Genomic DNA, 16,020 nt, shown 5'->3' on the forward strand with positions numbered 1-16,020 from the left:
ATATTTTTTTATTATTATTAATATTTACTTTTTCGTTCACATTTGTATAACCAATCCAGTAATACAGGGCTGTTTTCTTCCACTGAAAATCCAAGTTAAGTTTTGTTCAGTCATGCATTCTTGATAGACGTTGGAACAAATACACATTCTGAATACTTATTTTTCCAGTCAAAGGCCAGCTTCACTTCAGCTGTTGTGTGTTTTGGATTATCAGGAATGTCACATCTGTGCGTGCATATCACGCAATATCAGTTTGTGTGATATGCACGGACAGATGTGAAATATAAATGGTAATTCTGTAAGATCACCATGAGATTCTTACATGATCTCACAACCATTGGGTGCACTTGTAATCTTGTCAATACAGCGGAGTAGGCAGCGTTCGCAACCACTCTGAAACATTTGTGATGGCACCTGTAGTCTTACTGAGGATGGGGCAAAACCAATGCATAACTTTACCATGGCATGTCCACTCCTAGTGGAACCAGTGATGTCAGTTTTTATCTTGCTTTTTTTTTTACCATCTTAGAAGAGAGTTAAATAATTAATTTATTGCTATTTAGTTGCAAGTTGTCAACTCTCTACTCTTCACTTTTTGAATCATATCAGCTATGGATTCTGTGGCTTCTGTGTCATAATGGACACTACAAAAAGCAAAATATTTTGCAGGCAGTAAGTGAGACCTACTGGTGCTGCAAGAGAAAGGTCAGTGGTGTGAAAACACACACTGTGGCCATGCAACAGTTTTGCACTGCCAGAGCGCTGCACATGCCACGCAGCTGGTGTGAAGACAGCATGGTGGAAATTTTGGCATACACACAGGTGCACACACACACACACACTCAGATGATGCCAATAGCCGGATGTCAGTGCCTCAGTGATACTAGACATGTAATTGTTCTTGAATTGTATGCAAACTTGACATTTCCATGCTCTACTAATTTCCTCATCTATTTCACTTGAATATAATTCAATATTTGTTTTTCCTCTTTCTAGAGAATACATTACATGAAATTGAATGGGGAAAGTCATGGTAAACCTTGAAGGATTATTAAACAAATAATAAGTGCCTTATATGAGGTTGCTTCTTTCAACGTTTATCCAGTGGTAGACTCAACCAAATGACAGAAACATAACATCGTGTTCTCTCTTCCACTATGAAAGTTCTCTGTGCCTCTTGTCTCTTTATCACTTATGTATTACAACCTAACCATCTGTATCTGTCTTTTTCCCCATGTTAGACTTTGGCTACAGCTCAAGGTAATATTCTTGAGAACAGAGAGCTGATTGACAGTCTAAACCAGACCAAGGCAAGCAGTGCCCTGATCCAGGAGTCACTGGTGGAATCACATAGACTGCAGGCATCCTTGGACCAGGTACAGTTGTGTTTATCACTTGTAAATGCAAGAAAAGAAAATGCACATTTTAATGATCAAAACTTGCAATACCAATATTGGCTGAAATCAGTATCATATCAGTAAATGCATCATGTGCACAGACTTGAGAAAGCCATTTGTATGATTGATGTGCCCCTGTTACATTTCACTGGCGGATTATTTTACCCTGATACGTTCTTAAACAGAAAATAACAATTGGCAGGTTGGATCTTTTGAAGAAAAAAAAGGAAAGAGACAAGAGAATTGCAGTTGCCCCATTTGTCAAGAAAACACACAAAGTCTTAACAAAGTCTTAATGAGATGGCATTAATCCCTTCAGCAGCCTGTTGAAGTGATAAATTTCATCGTCCACATTTCCGTTTGTCATCATGTCTTTCACTTAGACATGCCTGTGAAATGACAGAGAAAGGTATGATGTATATCTGCAATATTATCAATAGGAAGAGATAATATAGAAGGCTTTATAGAGTCACAGTTTCCTCACATCAAGTCAGATTAGCTCAAAATCTCAAGAATATCAAGCACACATTTGTTGTGTGCAAACATAACAACTGTGGTGGGGATCAGCAGCAGTAAATATTAAACTTCTACATTGAACAGCAGGTTAATCTCAGCTGCTCTGATTCAGGGTATCCAGGAGACCCAAATGCAGGAGACCAGGGAGAGGTGGAAGCACCAAACCAAGTACTTTATTTTAACCTTAAGCACTGCACTGCGGTATATCCAAAAAGAAACAAAATAACAACTTTGGGGCAAACATGAAAGAAGCCCAAACACAACAAAGCATAGTAACAGACAGATTGTCAGGGAATTGAGGAAGGGCAAGACCATATACACTTAAAGAGGTGCATGAGAGACAGAGAGATAAGAGCAAAGAGGAAAACAAAACTTAGCGCTCAGGGAATCAGATTTCTTTAGAACAGACAGTAAAGCAACTAAACAACCTAAATCAGGATGCAGAGGAGTACAAGAAAACAAGACCGAAACAGGAAAATCAAGTAAATCTCAAATACCACAATAATTGAACCCCAAAACCACATCTGTGTTGAAAGAGATAATGTAAATGCTACTTGATGTTACTTTTTTAGACTGTAATGGATAGCACCGAAGGATCATTCAGAAATGACACCGACATGATCAGTAACATTCAGGTTGGCTTAAAGAAGCAGTACATGCCTGAAATGGGCTTTTGTCCCTTTTAAATGCTGTAGTTACTCAACCGCTCTACTTAATTGTGATTTACATTCAAATTAAACTCGATTTCTTCATAGATTGAAGTCAAAGAGTGCTATTTTCTATTTTACTACACTTTTACATTAGATAATATAATTTTACCCAGCAGTATCAAAATAATTAAAATTGGCCTCAGCTGCAAAATTAGGGTGATATAAATGTGGATGAATCAATTTAAAGTATAAAATTGAAAAAAAAAAAAAAACTTAACTTACATGATATATATTAAATGGCCAAAACATTCAGTATGTAGGAAATAGTGATAGATCTAAAAAAAAAAAAAAAATTCAGTGGATATTCTGTTGCCTTCCTTTTCGTAGAGTAATTGTTTTGCACTGAATTTTAATTAAAATATCTAAATAATCCTTCCCCCACTGGCAGTGACAAAAGTTAACATGCAGAGTTAGATAATACAGAAGATGCAGCATAGACATGTACTCAACGTCATAGCCAACTTCATAGCTGGATCTCCCCATGTCATGTTTGTGCAAATTGTTAAAAAATGTTAGCCCTTTGTTTTCCATATTTATACTGCATATTGTTTGGTTTGAATATGACTCCCCCTGTTGAAAAAGAATGTAAAAAGCAACAGGATGTAATCACATGAGGTTTTTAGTACACAACAGTGCCAGTATTTTATTGGCAGACCCAGTTCATTTATCTGCATTATGTCTGTCGTTCTTTTGTGTTGCAGTAATTTCAGTAAGAGTTACTGTTACTATGTATTTATGCAACCAGAGTTACGGAGAAATTCCTACTTTCAGACTTCATAGTTTCAAGCAGCAGCATAGACCTCCAGTTCAGGCTGTAGGGATGTAAAACCTCACATCCATGTGGTACATACTGCAGCACATGTGTAGAGGAATGCATCTATGGAAAATGCATTTCTAAATCATCCTCCGGGGTGCAGTGTTACACCGGAACTGATGTACTCATCTAAATTGTTTCTGTTTTTCTTCATTATCTCTCTCCTGTTTTTGTCTTTCTCTTATGCACCTTCTGATTTTTTTTTCTCACATTTCCTGTCCAATCACACCACATGGTGTTTATTCTCCTTCTTCCTACTCTCTTATTTCATCTTGTTTGAAATAAACATTTCTGTTCTACTTTTCTGCACGACATCCCCATATCAATCGCTTAACTCTTGTGTTTTATGTACCTGTCTACAACACATGTGGTTTTTTTCTCACATATCTTTGTTTGTTCTCGTCCTGCTCCTTTTTTCTGCCTCTGTCTTTTCTTTCCCGATCTCAATTATAGGAGCGGGATGCCTACCTACCCCTTGCGGAGAGTGCTAGCAAGATGTATTTCGTCATCACAGACCTGTCAAAGATCAACAACATGTACCGCTTCAGCCTTGCTTCGTTTTTGCACCTCTTTCAAAGAGCTCTTCAGGCCAAGAAGGTATCTGGATGCCACACAGCTCTGACACTACTCAGTCTTGACCATTAGAACAATATTTTTAAACTTTTTTCCTCATTATAATCTTTCTAATCATCGTAGCACCTCTTGATTTGAAACTGTAAAAAGCTGAACTTCCATACTGTTAAATTTCATTGTTCAGTTACATGTAAATACGCTGTATCAAGCGTGACAGTCATGACATTAAGTTTGAAACAGCTTGATGCAGACACAGTAAACTAGGATAACCTCATGTTTTACCTTCAATAGCAGTAGAAGATTCTCATTGGTTTTGTTGAATTAAACGCCAATATTTGTCTATGACATTTAATAGGCATTAATTTAAATCCACCTTCTCCAGAATGTGCTTAATGTAGTGTAAACCATGCTTGTGTTTGTATATTTGATGAAATGATGTAGAACACTTTCAGAACACAAGTAAACACTTTCTTGCCAAAAGATGTCAATTTACAAGAAAAACTAGAAAGCAAAGCGAAGACTGAGCTGTGCTCTGACCAACAGTAACCAAAAAAACTAAAATAATGCTTGGCCATTACCATCATACATCTTACGCTCTCACTTGTTGCTTGGCAACTGATCAGGAGCAATACATGGCCTACCCGCACAAACCACACATAATCTAATCTCCCATGCATTTCTTCCATTGTCAGACTGTTGCAAAATGATCATAGTTGACTCTTGCCCTTTACAGTCCATCATAATGTTAAGTTTACTATTCAGTCTGCTTTCCTTTGCCTCTTGTACTACAAACACTCAGCAACGTGCAGCTCAATCTTAAAACAACAAACACGCAAAACAACACACACACACATAGTAGCATGTGATAGAGAAAATCTTCAAAAACAACAATAAATTGGAGCCTCCATGTTTTTCAGGCTTATCTTTGCTCATTAACAAAGTTAAACAGCAGAAAACTATTATTATTAATGGATTTTAATTTTCTTCAAAAGTCTGACTGCTAAATAATATTGTTATTTCACATTTGTTTGTTGCAATTCTGACTAATAAACATTCGTGACATAACATAAGATAACCTATTAACTTAAAGGTGACCTATTATGGCATTTAATGTATATTTTAAACAGGCCTTGAATGTCTTAAAAACAATCTAAAGCTTGTTTTTTCTACATAAATCATAAATCCAGCCTGAGGGCCCTGTCACTAGTTTTACCACTTCTAACCTCTTTTTCTGCGCCTCATTTTTAGGGAAGGGGGGGGTATGATAATGAGGCTCTGTGCTGATTGGCTCCCTGAATGACGTGTAGCAGGGGAGGAGAATAAACCTGCTCCGCCAGAGCAGCCCGAGCCTGTAAATTATCACAACACTGAATTTTCACAAATGGAAACTTTATTGTTAAAAAAATAAAATATGAGTTGTATATAAATAACATTTATGCACTATTTAAGCCGGATCTACCCGGCGGATGCTGAACGCTCGCCCCGGAGCCACGCCGGGCGCCCGGGAGCAGCGCTGCTGGAGCAGCGCGCATCACAGCGGCTTTAACGGGGGAATCTGACCGGTTCCGACCGGCCGGGACCGCAGGAACCGGCCTGCACTGGTAGCAGGGACTCACGGGGACCGACCAGCGGAATTTCAGCCGGATCTGCCCGGCGGATGCTGCGCGACGGGCGCTGCAACCCCACGGCAGGCGCACAGATCGGCTCCGGAGCGCATCCGCGGCGCATCGCCCGTTACCGGTGATCAAACCGACAGATTTGCCTGAAAATCTCGGAGGGTGAAGCTGGTCCGACCTGGGACGGACCCCCGAGGACCCAGCTCCCAAACCACCCGGGAACCTGGATGATTCAACCCGGATCCGCTCCGCCGCGGCGCAGCGTCTTACTGGCTGAAGGAAGGACCGCTCCAGCCGGGGAGAGATCTGGTTGTGGGCGTGGTTTCAGCAGCGGAGGCTGAACCTATGGAAATCTGCTCCTGTCGTTACGTAACGACGGGAGCAGATTCTAAACGGCTCAAAAAAAAACACGTGACACTGGGGGACTCTGTCCTTGCAGAAATTCATGGTATTTTGTCTCCCCTGTGCTGGCAGGGTGAGGGGAGACCACTTTATATATGTTAAAACAAGAAAAAACGTGTTTTTCATAATAGGTCCCCTTTAAGTTCACTAAATGTATTTTGATGCACAGTGCTTAACTCCATGACAAAGACTGTATTTCAGTTGGGGTGAGCTTGATTTATGTCAGCCCATTTTCTTAATCAGATTCATCCTAGTGTGACCTAGAGCTGGAAAACATTGCACTGCTGCTCTCCATCTGAGTCCTAAACACTGCCTGATATTGTGTGTATACACACATACTGTAACACACACAGAAACGCAGACACTGAGTTGAAAGGTTGAGCACTAACTTTCCTAATCCTGTGTGTGATATCAAAGCCAGTGCTGTCATCCAAGAGCGTTGCCTGATGGCAACAGCTTCTCACCACGTCGACCTGCGTGTCTGTGTGTGTGTGTGTGTGTATGTGTGTGTGTGTGAGGGGGGGTTGGCGTGTGGATGCAATCCATGACTATGGTCAGAACTGGTGCACTGATTCGTTGACTCTGCCATCCATTGTATCTTTTGGTTGATTGTTGTGTTGAAAGAGCAAGTTTAATTTGCCATGAGCTGCAGATGGTTCCTGAGATTTGGAAGAGACCTAGTCATGGCTGACTTGACACGCTACTGTTTGCCCAAACAGACATTCAAACATGCATACAGACTAATTTCAAACTTTATGCACTGTTTAAAAAGTAGTGCTAACTTGTACTCAAAAATTATATATGGAATATATTCTTCATAAGTACCGCACATACTGTATGACAAATACACAAAAATGCACTCCCGGAATCAGTTCTAAGTTTAGCTAAAATAAAAACATTGCGGAAGAGACACAAGTGCAATATTTCCTTAATGGACTATCTAAATCTTTTTAATTTTCCTGTCAAACATCATCTCAGCCAGTTTAACGATCCATATGCTTTCAACACTCTAACTTTGTGAGTTTCTGTGTGTATTTTAGGAAGAACAGAATACAGAAGCCAGGATTGCTGCTTTGGAGGCCAACTTGAAGAGTATGGTGTATGAATATGTCTGCCGGTCACTTTTTAAGGTAATGTACAAGCTGTGCGTCATTTTTACAGTGTTTTCTTCAGTTGATAAAGTCCCTGTCACGCCATAATGATTTAGCCAGCATATGCTCACGTTTCAAAGTTTCTCTAAAACGCTGGTAAACACTAAACTATGTGTGGGTTTTTCCAGTTTCGGGCATAGACAGTGTATTCATTAGGAGTTTGACATATGCATATAGATTACACAACATGTTAGTTACATATATACAATGTTTTGATAACATATGGATGACTTTTAACAAAAACTGCATTGTGTGTTGCCAACGTTCACATTGTACCCCAAATTATTCTAAATTATTCTTACCACGCAGCAGTGTATCACTGACGATCACCTGTTTTTGCTTATATAAATGAAGCGCTCGAAACTGTATTAGACATATCAGAAGTTGCTGTAACAACGTCAACAGTTGTGTAATGCTGAAAACATCAAAGAACACTGCAGAGAAGTCTTCTGGCTGTGGGTGTGAGCCTGGCCACGGATGCAAAGAGTAGCCATCATTACCCTCACACTCACTCTCTGATGGAGATGGTGCAGGTTCATCAGTGGCTTTGGTGGCTGCGTCCGTGCCCTTCACCTCCTCTCACCCAGCAGAGTTAAGCTGGTCATACATGCCGATCTGCTAAACTGCAGCACAGGGGAGACGCACTTTTCTCCAGCGGCGAGCAGCGCTCATAGTTAAAAACCCACTCGCAAATCAAAAACAAAAGCTGTTAAAGAGGACCGTTATCTAGCTTGAGGAGCCGCAGTGCTTTTATTCCCTGTACTGATACCATGCATCCAGCTGAATCTAGTAACGCTGTTCCAACCCACCCAGTCAACTTACTCTACACATCTGCACTGTAACACACTTGCTCTCACTTGTCCGCAAGCTTCTCATGCGCATGCAAGCTCAAACAAACACACACACACACCCCAAGCTCAGTCGATTAAAGGGATTCTTATAACAAGCTGATGTTGGAGGACATCAGCATGAGCTTCTCCTCTCAGCCTCCTCACATCTTCCATCTAAGATGGACATCTGCTCACCACAGAGTCTTAAGTAGTACTGTAACGGGTTCCTCCTGTGTACAGTATTTTTAAATATCAATTCCTCTAAATCCTGCCAAATCGCTTTTTTATGGTAGCTGTAAGTTGAAAACACCTTCAGTAAGTTTTGTGGTTGTCTGGAGCAGGTCATATCTCTACATCTGCCAATATCCGCTGGAGTTAAGTTTGATATAAGTTTGACATCGGTTCTAAGCACATGACTCATAGGTTAGAAATAAGTTGCGTGTACACTAGATATTATCTAGACGTATTTCAACTTATGTGTAACAAATAACGTGTGGACTAACTTATATCCCGTGTATGCATGATTTATGAGCCAAACATCAGCAGATATTTTGTGCACACACAACATTTTTGACAACCTTGCCGTACTGGAACGTATGCAGATGTGCTTTATTGTACTCTTAAGTAATGCAAAACTTACTCATGACTTATTCCACGTATTGTACACCAGGGCATTTGCCGAATTTTGTTTGCACCGGCAAATACTGGCTAAATCATCGAGGTTCAACAGGGCCATAAGGGGGAAGGGAAGTGATGCTTTTGCCTCATTTCAAAATGTGGACAATTGGTTCTGACACAAAGTTATTTACTTAATTAATTTTTACTCCTGCCTTTCGCCTGTAATGAGCTAAGATAGGCTCAAGCAGACCCCTGTGACGCTTTACAGGATTAAGCAGGTATATGGATGGATAGAAGATGAACAATTTGTCCTCTTAAGGGGGGTGACCACTACGTTCCTCTCACCCCAACACACCTCACCTGTACTTACATTGCACTTGGACACCTGCTCCACTTTTACTGACATTTAAAGGCATTCAAATCCCACAGTATGAATGTATTTATTTATTTACTCAGTAAATGAGTCAGCCCATTATAGGTGTAACATGCATCTGATGTTAATACTTATTTTGGTACTTCTTCAGTAGAGGTATTCAAAATAATTATACATGATATTGTAGTCCACTGAAGAAACAAAGAATTGCCGCATGATACACACCAGAATGTTAAAAAACAGCATAATCTCTGAGAGACGACTAGAGCCATAATAAATAAATATATATTTTTTCCAGATTACGTCATTCAACATTAATGAAGGCTTGAAAATCCAGGTCATTGTACATCCAAAAGGTTCACATTTCTTTCAGTTTGGTTATTGAAAAAGCCAATTGCTATTAACAGTAAATGATCCTGTGAGGTGGTATTAAAATTAGCTGTACTCTACTGTATCTGTACCATAGCATGCCATACCACACTATGCCATGGAAAAGTACTATTGCAGGAACAGTGCTGACCACCACAGCACCTCCCTTTTGTTCTGACGGATTTTTAGCTTTACTGCAGAATATCTTAAACTGAAATAAGGACTGACCCAAAAAAGTATAACTGTCTTGCTTTTTGTGTCTTGTCCTTCAGAATATCAGAATGCAAAGTTTTTATAAAATCGAGAGATTGCAACTCAATTTCATGCTTTTCTTCGCACTGAAGCTGGTTGTTCTCATCTCCTGCAGATTCACAGGAATTTTAATCAATTTGACAATATAAACCAGCTTTGTGTCACTCTCTTACAAGTGTTTAAACCCAAACATAGTCAGATCTCCATATTTATTCACTGGCTTTTACAATATAACATCTTCAGCTCATACACTGCTCGAGTGTCAGATATTGAACAACACAGCTGCATCACTGCATCGATCGGAGTGTAGATATTCAAGTTTATTACTTTGTCCTTTATAAAATGTGTTTGTTTATTCATGTATTGCCTGTATGGGAATGGAAATTACAAGCAATCAAAGTTGCAGTTAACCGCTGATCAGTTTGCAAAATAACTCAACAGCCGAACACAAACACACTTTAGATATCATTAGCCCAGTAAGTAACAAAGAGGAAATGTTTGACTACTTTTTCACTGCTTCTGTCAACATCTGCATGTGTGCTGCAGAGATAACCTTTAAGAGCATAGATGTAGGAGAGTATGGTTCAATGAACAGTTAAAAAGGTACAAGCGAGTGAGGACGAAAAAATTAGGGCAGCTTAATGAAAGAAGATAACTGAAGAAAGAGGGGGATCACATTTACAAAACCTCATACATTAAAAACAAAACAACATCTGATCATAGGGATCATGAATTTTAGTATTAGGCCAATACAATCTCAGACAAAAAGCAGCATGCAACTTTTTCACTGTGTAGTAATATTAGTAGTCCCCTAGGATTTAAGAGGATAAGTTGCAGTCAGGTACCACTAATAATTATCAGCCTCTGATGAACCAAGCACCATTTGTGCTGATTTCTATAAAAGTAGACATTTTGACAGTTTACCGGTTTGGAGGTTTGAGGTGTGTGTTAACACAATGCCCTGAGGGAAAGACATAAGCATTAGCCTTAGAGAATCAATTGTTGCGATATAATTTGGAAATGGTTACAAAAGCTTTTCTAAATAATTTTGAGTTCAGTGTTTTACATTGCGAAATGTTCTTCACTAGTGGAAATGATGTTGATCCCACCAAATGTAGTCTCAGAGAAAAAATTCCAAAAAATATTGAGCTACATCCTATATCCTACGGGCCTCACTTAGAAGAAGATTGAACAAGTAAGGCTTATTTTGAAGGCCTGCCAGGAGAAAGCCCCTTCTGTTTAAAACATGGAACATTTTGCAGATACATTTTATGTCAGTGGAATAGATTTAAACCATCCTATGTCTTGGAAACATAACTAAGATTTGTAAAACTGCATCCAAACCAACCAAAAGACTATTAAAATAATGTCCCATAGACAGCTGAAACCAAAGCAGTTTTTTGTCCGTATTTCCCAGCGCCATGTTATCAAAACCCAAACATTATTTTAGCAGAAATATTGGTAACCACAGGACCCGAGAACCTTGCAGTCATTTGGTCGACCGTGATCTCTTCTGTATATAATAGTCCTGTGGCAGGACCTTGAGACAGCTGTTTATAAGCGAATGCCCCAAAACCTTAATAAACTGAGGCAATGTTGTATAAAAATATGGGCCAGAATTCCTCCACAACAATGCGACAGACTGCTAAAGGTCATTAAGGAAACAACCACTTCAAGTGTTTTTATTTATTGATTTATTTTTAATAGATGTTTCTGTTTTGTTGATTCAGACCAGGGGTGGCCAATCCTGGTCCTCGAGAGCCCTTATCCAGCATGTTTTAGATGTTTCCCTGCTTCAGCACCCCGTGATAAAAGTAGCTGTTTCAACAACAGAACTGTCCAGACCTTTATGACAAGCTAATGATGACAAGTAATTTGAATCAGGTGTGACGAGCAGGGAAACATCTAAAACATGGTGGATAGGGGCTCCCGAGGACCAGGATTGGGCACCCCTGATTCAGACTGTAGAATGTATGAAAATAGTGAGGAAGGCATAGTTCTCTTTCAACATTTGTTTCAGTATCTCAGTATGGGACAAGCCCCTATGTACAGTCCCCAGAAGCACTTTCACATGACTGGCAGTCAGAAGCGGATGTCTATTCCCAAGAGGATGGGCTTCCTCCTACTATAAGAGCGTAATGTTGCGATCTCCCCTCAGTCTAACATCTTCTCATTCTCAGGAGTAACCTCTCAGACGGCAAGTGTAGTTTTACGCTGGCCTAACCATTCGCAGAGCAAGCTAACCACTCATTCACTGAGCGCCAGTCGGTACTGCTCACTACTACTAGCTTATCTGAGTTGAGTTGTTGGGTTGTCTCCAAACACCAGCTTCTACAACAAGCCACCATACTAATTGCTAATCGTGACGCCTTTTACCGGGAACTGACCGAGCTATGGAGTCTGAACTTGCCTTCACCAGGCTAGTTGATCCTGTCATGAGGGTAACCATCTCCACCACTGGAGCTAGCTGGTAGTATTCAGGGAAATTTTGCTCCTACAGGCATAAGCTAATGAAGAGTTGAAACATCCGTCATTAGGAGCTGCTCAAACAGCCGCTCAAACAAAACAGGTGATTACCACAGATGCCTCATTGACAGGCTGGCCACACACGAGGGCAGAGTAATAAATGGCCCGTGGAGCTCACAGATGCAATCGGTTCACATAAATTGCTCGGAGCTCCTTGTGGTGTCACTTGCACTGAAAAATGTCCTGCCCTTCTTGAAAGGGCATATTTTAGTCAGATCAGACAATACCACGGTGGTGGCATATATCAACAAGGGGGACTGTGCTCACGTCATTTGCACATGCTGGCACACAGACTGATTATGTGGAGCAGCTCCCGCCTGCTGTCGCTGCGGGTCATCCACGTCCCAGGCATAATGAACTGGGGAGCAGACCAGCTTTCCAGAGGCAACTCTCGTTAAAGGGAATGGAAACTTCATGACAAGGTGGTGGCCCAAATATGAAGCATTTATGATTCGGTGGAGATCAACCTCTTTGCGTGAGTGGAGAATGCTCGGTGTCTGATGGTCTACTCTCTGACCGATCAGCGCGCTCTGCTGGGGTTGGATACCCTTGTATGCTTTCCCGCCCCTACCCTACCAGAGTTCGGGAGAAAAAACACTCTTTCATCTTCGTAGCTCCCGAAAACCCTGGCTAGCAGATATTCTTCAGATGCTGCAATGCCAGCCGTGGCCTCTGCCTCAACACAGGGATCTCCTGTTGCAGATGTGGGGGGAAATCTTCCACGCCTATTGGGAGCGCTTGGTTCTGTGAGCTTGGCCCATGATAGGCTAAACCTTGTAAAAAAAAACCTTGCAACCGCAAGCACGATATTTTAGTTTACAACTAACTTTCATGTTGCGAAAAATAGCCATCCAACATACTCCGCGGTGCAACAAGGAGGTATACGTTTCTGTTCCTTGTGGCCGACGATCACATCCAGAGGGAGCTCAATGGGGCAACATGGAACAATAAGGTTTTGGTGGAGGTCTCCGAGCAAATGGCCGCTCGTGGGTACCAGAGGACATTGAAGCAGTGTCGGGAGAAGCTAAAAAAGCTTAAAAGCGATTACCAGGCCATCAAGGACTACAACGGTTGCAGTAGCTCCGACCGGATTTGAGCAAATGCACGCCATTTATGGAAACCGACATTACGCAACAACTGAGCGATCTGAAACACACACAAAGTATACATATTCGCAATACATAATACAAAGTGCAGCAATTACAACATTGTAGATTGGATTTATCAGACGTGCGCTGTTGAAAATTAGCATTAGCTACCATTAACTAACCTCATACGTCGCACACTTTCATCTCCACAGCACTGTATGTTTTCCAGAACTTTCTGGTACACTCCTGAGTGTTTCGTCTCGCCGCCTGCAGCCTTCTTTGGCTCTGTTCTTTAAACTTGCGATTAATAAAAAGCCACAGACCGAGCAGCAAGCATACCATCGCCTCAATGTCCTCCATTATTGCTGTCAATATAACTGGAATCGCATAAAAAGACGCCATCGCCGTTTCAGGCAGCCTTGCCATGAAGGCCTCACCCACACCGAGGCGGTACTGAACTGTAGTGGAAAACGAGCAGAGCCGAGCTGTGAAGGTACTAGTGGAAAAGGGGCAAAAGACAGCTGTGCTGGCTGCCAGCACCCAGTCCTTATCATCACGACAGGACACACTTTCACAGCCAAAGCGTATCTAGCCACCATATCAGCTTGTCACATAGGTTTTGGTGACAAAACAGCAGGCCAGCACCTGCATATTTTTCAGTTCATGGGTGTCAAAAAGCCTTGTTACTCCGTGGGATTTACAGTTTGTGCTTGAAGTGCTATCACGCGCACCGTTTCAGCTGAGACAGGTGGACTCTAAGGTGCTTTCTTTTAAAACAGCTCTACTGCTTGTCTACCCTCCTTGCCTGGCGAGAGGAAGAGGTGTGATTCCTTGGACTGAGGAGACACTGAAGTCGGGCTCTTACAGTAGAAGGAAGACCCTCCTCTTGGAAGCAGAAATCACCTTCTGTCTACCAGTCAAGGCTTGCTTTATGTGAGAGGGTTTCTGGGGGCAGCGCATTGGGGCGTGTCCCATAATGAGATACCTCACTCATGTTTCAGAGAAGTCCCTGAGGCTTTTTTTGTCCAGTTCCAACAACATTTTACAAATTCTGCAGGGGGAGCTGCGTATCATGAGTTAAAAATGTTTTTTTTTTTTATGAAGATACACATAACCTTTTGATATGTTTTTTTTTGGTTTGTTTATATTTGAAAATAAAATATAGTTTTACATAAGAAAATGCTTTTAGGCCGCGTTCAGACTGCAGGTAAATCTGATTCATATCTGATTCCTTCTCATATCCGATTTTCAGGGCTGACTGTCCACACTGTTTTTAGCAAGTGTCCAAATCGGATCTGGCTCTGTTCAGACTGGGCCACATCATTGAATGATCTGACGGGTTGCCGTAGCAACGACGTCGGAGCGAAGGCGTCACCCAGCGCGTGTATTGTGTGAAGTCATGTAATTGCGACATCAAAAACAATAACAATACGTGCGTCCTGCCCACCCGATCAAAGGTTATGGGGATCCTTTATTTTTTTATGATTTTATTTTTTTATATATATATAAAAAATCCCAAAATATCTGTACCGTTTCTGATTGGGTTGGCACTGCGCATCATTTTTAGACATAACAATGAACGCATACCGCAAAAGTTGTGTCTCGGCGGAGGGACCCGACGTCCCAGCAAAATGAGAAACAGAGAAAAGTGTTCAGAACAAAACCACCAGCAAACTAACAAACCAACCAACAAAGCTCAGAGTTAACAAAACGAACCAGCAATGAACAACTGGCAGCCTCTCCTCCTGATGAGCTGACGGGCTGCAGGTTCAGGCTCACAGCGCTTCTGAAGGCTGATTTATGGTTCCGCGTTACACCAACGCAGAGCCTACGGCGTAAGGTATGCGGCGACCCGCACCGTACGTGGAAATGCGGTCTTTTTTTCTGCTATTAAAACATGATTTGTAATGTGAATTTGCAACACTCAAACTACAAATAATAGTTTTTGACGTGACATCAGAGATTGTACATGCTCTCTGCGAAAGGATGAGTAGCCCCACAACTGGAAAAGGGCGGGTGGTTTGGAGCATCTGGGACAGTCATATCCGATCTGAGTGTTTGGAGCTGTTCAGACTGAGACGCATCTGCCCAAATGCGATATGAATGCGATATGAAACTACCTCCCGGAGGTGGTTTCGATCTGGTTTGCAAAAATCGGATCTCATGCGGTTTGGGACTGTTCAGACTTCAAAAGAGTCATCCAGTTTCAATCTGGATGGGCTAAAAATCGGATATTGGCTGGCAGTCTGAACGCGGCCATAGATCATGTATGAAGACATGATTTATTTAATCGGCTGTTCATTTATTTTTTTCTCATCTGTTTCAGGCCGATCAGTTGATGTTTGCAATGCATTTTGTGAAAGGCATGCACCCTGAACTTTTCCAGGAGAATGTGAGTAATTTTGTATCTGCCTTTTCAATTTAACAACAAGATGAACATATAAATGTTATCATGGAACTTGATAAATGCCATCCTTCTTGCTGTCTGTGTAGGAATGGGATGTTTTCATCGGATCCATGATTGGAGAGGTGTTTAAGAAAGAGGTACGAATACGTTGTTTTCAGTGAAAAGAGAAAGAACAAGCTTTTAAACTTTATTTATTTATATAGCACTTTTCATGCAGGTAAAGTGCAACACAAAGTGCTTTACATTAAAAGAAAAGAAACAATCCCCCTTGACCCCCAAACTCCCCGTACCCTCATTCATACAACACACACACACATACATACACACAGCATACTATTCAGATGCATACACACCCCAGGCGACTCACCCTACCCTTGT

General features: G+C 41.3%; 1 protein-coding gene across 7 annotated transcripts in view; it reads left to right on the forward strand.

Annotated features, from left to right (window-relative positions):
* dync2h1 (dynein cytoplasmic 2 heavy chain 1) overlaps nucleotides 1-16,020 on the forward strand; it is a 138,980-nt gene that overhangs the window by 58,454 nt on the left and 64,506 nt on the right. For all 7 annotated transcript variants that reach the window (XM_061719244.1, XM_061719238.1, XM_061719242.1 and 4 more), the window contains 5 exons: nucleotides 1,242-1,376; nucleotides 3,891-4,034; nucleotides 7,069-7,158; nucleotides 15,562-15,627; nucleotides 15,729-15,779. In XM_061719244.1, coding sequence (XP_061575228.1) covers nucleotides 1,242-1,376; nucleotides 3,891-4,034; nucleotides 7,069-7,158; nucleotides 15,562-15,627; nucleotides 15,729-15,779 — 486 coding nt within the window. The remainder of the gene's footprint in view (nucleotides 1-1,241; nucleotides 1,377-3,890; nucleotides 4,035-7,068; nucleotides 7,159-15,561; nucleotides 15,628-15,728; nucleotides 15,780-16,020) is intronic.

Source organism: Cololabis saira, chromosome 4 (genome assembly GCF_033807715.1).
Source record: "Cololabis saira isolate AMF1-May2022 chromosome 4, fColSai1.1, whole genome shotgun sequence".
NCBI classification, from domain to species: domain Eukaryota; kingdom Metazoa; phylum Chordata; class Actinopteri; order Beloniformes; family Belonidae; genus Cololabis; species Cololabis saira.